This window comes from Poecilia reticulata, linkage group LG6 (assembly GCF_000633615.1).
Source record: "Poecilia reticulata strain Guanapo linkage group LG6, Guppy_female_1.0+MT, whole genome shotgun sequence".
NCBI classification, from domain to species: Eukaryota; Metazoa; Chordata; class Actinopteri; order Cyprinodontiformes; family Poeciliidae; genus Poecilia; species Poecilia reticulata.
Genome location: NC_024336.1, coordinates 8,835,308 through 8,843,036, shown reverse-complemented (window position 1 = coordinate 8,843,036; position 7,729 = coordinate 8,835,308). Strand labels below are relative to the sequence as shown.

Genomic DNA, 7,729 nt, shown 5'->3' with positions numbered 1-7,729 from the left:
CACACACACACACACACACACACACACACACACACACACACACACACACACACACACACACACACACACGCACACTGCAAAGTTGAGCTGAGGGAACCTTCCAGATGTATAAACACTGTTTTATGTTTAGAGAAAATTGCTAACTACGGGATTTATGATCCCAGTCCAGTATAATTATACTTCTGCTGTTCTCTAACTTGCAGTCTTCTTTCCTTTTGTGTATTTTTGATTTTCTCAGAACTGGAGAGTGTGGTCGAAATTCTGCTGTGGCCCAAGATGGATTGTTCTCCTTTCTCCTCTTCTCCTCCTCTTCCTCATGATCTTCGTGATGGCGGTCACTTTGCCCCTGCCTGTGCCGCCTGCTGACGTTGACCGGCGACCGTCCAGAATTTTGAGTGCCGCAGGGAAGTTGAAACCCAGGGTAGTGGAACCTGCAGCGCTCAGCGGCTTCCTGCAGCCTGCTCCTCACATCCATAGCAGGACCTGGAGACGCAGCTCTGGGAAGGAGATGTCCACACACTCACCACTGCTAAAGGCTGTAGCAAACTCTGCAGGAGCTGTTAAAGTCAGGAGTCATCCTGACTTTCACAACAAGAAGAAAAGAAGCCAAGACATGGCCGATGTTTTTACTCACTCTCAGCGTTCTGACTTTACAGGCAACAACATGGAGCTCCAGAGCAGAACTAAGCCGAACAGCCACATTGCTGTGGTGAAGCACACTCTACACACACACACACATCTCAAAGGAAATGTTTCCACAGCAAACCACAAGTCTTCTGCAGCAGACACCATAAAAAGTGTCCGGAAAGCTGCTCACAGACACACACAGCAGGTCACAGTCAGACAGATGACTGACAGCCAGACCAGGGAGAAGCAAAACCAAAGTCACACAGCTTTGGAAAGACATGGAAAAGCTCCAAAGCACCCTGGGAAACGTGGCGGTGTGGGTAAGGAGGAAATGCCCTCTAGTGATCTGAGAGAGGATCGTCATTTGTCACTGGGTGGCAGAGAGGCTGCGTCGGAAGTCGAAGCCACCGCTCAGCAGGGTGTCAGGGACTGGTGTCAGGGCCTCACAGAGCCGGACTTTTCAGATGCTGACCAAAGGAAGATAAGAATAGGTGGAGACCTGCAGCATCTCCACTGGCTCAGCAGGGACGACATAGAGAAGATGGAGCTCCTGGCTGGAGGGCAAGTTGTCAGTAAGAGCAGGGTGCCGGCTCATGGACAAGTTCTACAAGTGGCGCTAGGTCTGCCTGCACGTCACCAGGTATGTTCCTCCTTGGCTTTATGATGCTAAATTATTGAATAAATAAACATATGACCTCAACAATAAGATATTTGTTGTTTTTAATCTGTTAATATTAGGTTATTAAACCATCAGAGTGGAGCAAAGTTTTATTCTATCCATTTAGGTTTCCACTGTTTAAGGAACTTCTGATCATTCATGGAACTTCTTTAGAAATGTCAACACTTTACGCTGACATTAGCATTGGGAACATCAGTGCCGCTGCTATACGTTTAGCATGGAAATTCTATTTTAGGCTTGAATGGCTTCAACGATAGGCTAACTCCATTTAGCACAACTTGAACACACAGTATTCTGTTTGTGTCCCATCAGATTGTTTTTTTTTAAGGAAGGATTAACAAACAGTGAACCAAGAGAAGTAGCTTTGTCCTCCATTACTTTTGTTTGAGGATGTTGCTCGTGCATCAGATTTATGGGTGTACCAGAAACACCTGAATACAAAGGTTCCAGCTCCGGACTTTTACATGAGAAATTAATAAATCGATTAATTGTGTCATATTTTTTAAATTGTTAAAATCTACGTAATTCGTTGAAATGAACGCATTAGTTTCAACAATAGTTTTTGTGCAGCTCTCTGAAGATCCTGCTACAACATGTCAGTCAGGTTTGGTTCTGGGCTTTGATTGGACCATTACAGTTTTTCTCACTTTTGACTGATGGTTTTGAAGTGTTTGGCCTTTTTCTGCTGTGATGAAATGATTGGCAGCTTCTGCAAGGTCATGATGGGAAGACATCAGTCTTCCCATATTGGCACTGTGAAAGCTCAGGCCTGCGTGCTGTAGAGCAGCAAACAGCTGTTTTAAAAAAAACTTGCTCACATTCCAGCTCCGGTCCAGATGAAGACACAGGAGGAGAGCCAAAATGTTTAACCATTATAAACAAATGAGAAACTACCGAATGAGACGCAAATACTGCAGAGTGAGGTGAAGGGGCCCAGTCTGGTGACAACACTGGCTGTAATTGGCTATTTATGATAGGAAGGACAAATGATGATTGGCTAATTGACAACCAAGCAGCAGATGCTTCAAAAAACAAACAACAAAAAACCCAACAGGAAGCAAAATTCTCTTTTCCATCATAGATGTAAGCAGGAAGTGTTTGGTGCTAAACAATGATTCTAGTTTTGTGTTTTCTTTAATATGTGGAATCTGTTTTGTGTTTCTGACCAGATCATTTTATTAAGTACTGAAGGGTGTACTGTATTTTTTTTCCAGACTGTGCTTGTATTTGCTTTAAATCTCCATGAAAACTAAACTGTAAAATCTGAATGTGATTATCTGTCACAGAACATCCCAGCGCTGAGGGATTCACAGCAGCATGGAGCCGGGCACAGCGGCCGCTGCCAGTGGGGGCTGTGCTCCCTGGTCAAACGCCCTGACGACTGGTTTGAGGTGTTCGCTTTCCACCTGGACAGAGTCCTCGGACTCAACAGAAGTCTGCCAGCAGTTCTCAGAACTTTCCGCGATCACATTCTACCCTACAGATTCACTGACGGTGTGCCGAGACCGGCGGTTTGGTGGGACCCGGACATTCAGCATCTGGAGGATAAAGACAGCGACCAGAACTCAGTGCCTCTCAGCTGGGTTCAGTACCAGAAGCTGCTGCGGGCCCGGTGTGGGAACCAAACAGGCCTGAGCTCAGAGCCATGTGTTGGGGTTCTGCATGCAGAGTGGGAAAGACTGGCTCTGTTTGACTTCTTATTACAGGTAAGAGAACGTTTCTGTTTTCTTCTTTTGACTTGGTTTGCAGAATTATTCAAACCTGTTCAACTTTTACACATTCGATCCTGCTGCAACTTCTGACCTTCATGTATTTTATTAGGAGTTTCTATGGCAGTCATGCCATAGAAATCTTTCTGTATTATGGAAGTAATGCCTCGTTATGATGAGGGATAGAAGTGATATTTTGCTTTTAAAGTTTTTAACTAATAAAAGTCCCAAAAATGAGGCATACAGTTCATTACAGCCTACTGTAATTAACTGGAGATAGTTACATTATTCCTAATCTAATTCAACATGGTTTAGAATATAGTATATTTATTTATTCACTTACAAGTAAATGATTCCTATTGGTTAATTCAAAGAGTTCGGGAGGAGTTAACGGTGGTCAGATGGTCACAGAGGGAGGTCAGGAGGTTACAAAGTTCCTGTATGATTAAAATCTTTGTTCGTGGGGGAATTTCCGGTCACAGGAGGGGGGGGGTTAATATCAATTAATCCTTCAAACTCCGATTAAAATTTGACTGAAGGGTATCAGAGGTCACAGGCTCACAAACGTCCTATGGGGGGAGAGGAGGAGGTCAGAAAGTTTCCATAGGGGAAGGTCACAAGGTCACAAACGTCCTATTGTGGGAGGGGGGGAGTGGGTAATTAAAGGGGGCGGGCTTTGATAACGTTTAATCCATCAAACTCGGATTAAAATTTGACAGAAGGTGGTATATATAGTCTCTCTTATGGGCACTGTAATTCCCTCAGTTTCTTTTTCCACAGCTGTACCACATTTCCTCTGATTAGTTCCTCTGGTTGTTTGTCCTTTTCCACCGCTGCAACACTCGGATCCAGGAGTTTTAGTAGAATGTTCTAGAATATTAGGTAGTTGCTGGTCAGTGCTCATTATGTTGTGGCTAATCAGTTTAGAGCAAAGGTTTATGGAGATGATGTTTTCAATCTTTCTGTATTTCCTATAAAACAGAGATGGTTACATTATTTTGTAATGTTCCAAAACAGACAGAGCCTAAAGCTCCACCAGATAAAGCAGAGCACCACTGCTTGAATCTGTCCAGCCTTACTGGTTTCTGCTGAAAGTTTTGCTCTCTCTCTCCTTTGGCCTGAATCAATCAACATTGTTTACTTTAAAACAGCTTCTTACATCTGCTTCCTCTGACTATGTGAAACACCACCACTGTTTCTATCACCACAACCGGGTAGCAGTCAGGGACGGTGCATTTACTGACCAAAAAGAGATCGGACCAATGAGCTTCCGACCAGCCAGTTGCCAGTCTACGTTGATCGAGGTGAAAATTGTCTTATTCTGGTCCACAGCCAATTTTTTTCTGCTTCTCCATGTTTCCAGGGAAGACCACACATTTTTAACACAACAATATATAACCAGATTCTTCATAAAAAATCAAAATGTGGCTGGCTTGATCTGGTGTGCATGCAGTTCTCCTTCAGTAGAAAATATGGGTCAAAATGAAGCGTAAATGTTGCACGCTGTTACGTTGTCTCCTTTGAACTCATTGTAGTTGCTGCGAGAACCAATTAGCTCCCATATTTTATTGGAACATGTTGCAGGTTTGAAATGGAGGAATGACTCGAACACAAACACAATTGTATTTATGTTCAATGTACAGTATATATACAGTTCATACATCCATGTGTATGACACATAATTCACCTACAGATAGGTGAAGTATCTTTTGATTTTGATGTTTTTCAGTCTGAACATCAAAATCCCCAGGACAGCAGTAATACAAGCACACAGACACAAATAAGAGCCTGAAAAGGAAACTGAAAACTTAACAAATCCTGAAGCAGTGCTAATCCTTTGTGTACTAGAATAAACATTAAGAGGTGAAGAAGAAAATGTGTGTGGTTCTTGGTAATTCAGCATCGAGCATATGAATAGCAGTTAAGACATATATCGATATTGTCATTTTTACAATGTTTTCTTTTCAGTTTTGTTTTAGCCCGTATCTCGCTAGAGTTATGAGCATGAAAGGCAGAAAAAAACTAGTAGAAGGCAGCTGAGAAGGTAAATAAGCTTCCCGTGTCTCAGATGCAAAAAGATCATAAAGATTTACATTTATTCAGTTAGAACTGGAAATTTGAGGTCTTTAAAAATCCAAAAAGCCATTTTTGTCCTCAGTCCATTTAGCTAAATGAAACTCATTCAAAGCCACAAATGTGGCACGACCTTTCACAAAACATACATATCAAACAATGTAATATTGATGTCGTTTTTGAAGAACCGCTTTGTATTTTTAGGTTTTAAAATCCAGACAAAAAAATTAAGCATTGTGAAAAAAGAAAGCATAAATACATTTTCTTCTGTGGAATATTGAAATTTATGGAAAATTATGTGAAAATGTTTTAAATAAAATAAAAATTCCCATGGTTTCCAACCTAAAGAAAAATAAAAGATCTGGAAAGATGTTTTATTGTGGAGATTCAGTGCAGTTATTGGACGTCATCACACAGATTCTATTTTATTTCTGCCTCGGCTCCTTGCATGTACAGTAAATGGTTTACTATCTCAGTGTGTTTTGAACATATTGCTCTGCTCGCTCTGACATGTCTGAAACAGGAAGGAGCCTCTGATTTCACAGCCTGCAGCAGTAATTTAGAGCTGCTTTGTTCCGAGATGGAGTGTGTATTCAAACTCCTAAAGTGTGTGTGCATGCATGTGTGTGTGTGTCTTTGAGACTGAATATGAATAACCCATGAGGCAGATTCTCCCCCTTGCTGCCAGTAGTGGATCCATGTAACATGGCCAACCTCTAATAGCCTCAGATTGAGCTGAACACTTGTTCCTACCTGCTGCCTCGACACGTCCTGCGGCTGCAGGAGCAGAGCAGAGAGGCTCCAGGTGTGAATGGGTCCGGGTTTCACTGAAGGAAATTCTGGTTTAGTTTTAATGCATAATGTGAAAGCCAAGCAGACCAGAAACCGCTTCAAAAGCAGGAAATTGACTCTAGCGCATGGCATTCTGAGTAAATACAACCAAAACAAACATGCAGGTCTAGCACTATGGGTCAAGGTCTTTCGACAAAGACAAAAGAGAAATCCTACAACCACTAAAATCTGACTCCACTCCATTTTTGTTTGCATTTTGTGAAGAAGGAAGTTGCGCTCAGTGTCTTCAGAGGTTTTTATGTTGTTTCCCTCAGTGGTTCTTGGTGCAGCGCCACCACAGGCGAGGAGGGGAGCAGGTTAAAGTGAACCATTGAAGCTGGAAATGTAACAAATGTTGCACATTTGGTCTCCAATTGAACCGAGTCCCCCTGACTATCAGGTGTGAAAACACCCTTACTCTGTAGTCTTTGCCTTATGTTGTCTCTTCTCCAGATTTCTGAGTTAATATTCGGTACTAATGGGTCATTTTCCCTCAGTTCATGCCTCAGCTGCTCTGCATTTTGCTGATTGTTCCCATCTGGTTCTCATGGTTCTTTTACGTCCCCAGCAGATAAGATGTCTGTCAGTTTCCTCCACTCCTCATCAGGTTCTTGCCTTGTGAGTTTTCTGTTGTCCAGCCTGCTCTTCTCCAATGCTTTCTGACCTTCAGTTATTGTAATAAGAGGATGCATCAGCACTATGACTATGGTATAAAACACCACTTCCTGTTTTCTTGTTGTACAGGCTGATGTTCATTCTGTCAACTTGATTTAGTTTCTCTTTACACCCACACAGTGACACTAAGACCCTGAAGCTCCATGGTGAGAAATGTGGGTTTACTTTTATTGATCTGTACTTCACTTTGAACTGCTTTTAGTATGAAGGGTTATTCATAAATAAAATTGATTGATTGATTGATTGATTGATTGATTGATTGATTGATTGATTGATTGATTGATTGATTGATTGATTGATTGATTGATTGAGTTCACATTAGAAACCATCCTAAGTTTGTGGATCTGATGGGTCCAACAGGGCCCCAGCCCAACCTGTTGCTATTTATTTTGTAAAATAGAAGCTGCAAAAATAACAAAAAAAATTAAGTAATAAGAATTCCTAGTCTACATTCTGTCACTGAATGCACCATTGCAATCAAACATAAAAAAATAACAATAAAATGCTTAAAATGTTGAAAAATATAAAATCAAGTTATAACATAAAATGCTAACAGTCTTGATTATTAGCAAATAAAGCATGAATTATGTTATTGTGAGACTTTTTCACTGCAACATCTTTGAATTCTGTTCAGAACCATGGACAGCAGCATCCCATAAATCAGGTTCTAATTAGACTGAAAGAGAGCTGATGTTCAGGCTGCACAGTGGCGCAGTTGGTAGAGCTGTTGCCTTGCAGCAAGGTTCTGAGTTCGATTCCTGGCCCCGGTCTTTCTGCATGAAGTTTGCATGTTCTCCCTGTGCATGGTGGGTTTTCTCCAGGTACTCCGGTTTCCTCCCACAGTCCAAAAACATGACTGTCAGGTTAATTGGCCTCTCCAAATTGTCCCTAGGTGTGAGTGTGTGTGTACATGGTTGTTTGTCCTGTGTGTCTCTGTGTTGCCCTGCAACAGACTGGCGACCTGTCCAGGGTGAACCCCGCCTCTCGCCTGGAACATTAGCTGGAGATAGGCACCAGCAACCCTCGCGACCCCACTGAGGGACAAGGGTGTAAAGAAAATGGATGGATGGAGAGCTGATACATCCTTTATGTGTATGACACATAAAGTTTGCATGTTTGTGCTCCCACCCCCCCC

The 7,729-nt window shown here is 42.2% G+C and overlaps 1 protein-coding gene across 4 annotated transcripts in view; it reads left to right on the top strand.

Moving 5' to 3' along the window:
- Positions 1–7,729, top strand: part of gask1a (golgi associated kinase 1A) — a 22,285-nt gene that overhangs the window by 11,174 nt on the left and 3,382 nt on the right. For 2 of the 4 annotated variants that reach the window (XM_017305110.1, XM_017305109.1), the window contains exons 2-3: positions 239–1,267; positions 2,593–3,012. In XM_017305110.1, the coding sequence (XP_017160599.1) occupies positions 239–1,267; positions 2,593–3,012 (1,449 nt within the window). The remainder of the gene's footprint in view (positions 1–238; positions 1,268–2,592; positions 3,013–7,729) is intronic. The other 2 variants (XM_008411084.2, XM_008411085.2) reach the window with 2 other exon arrangements.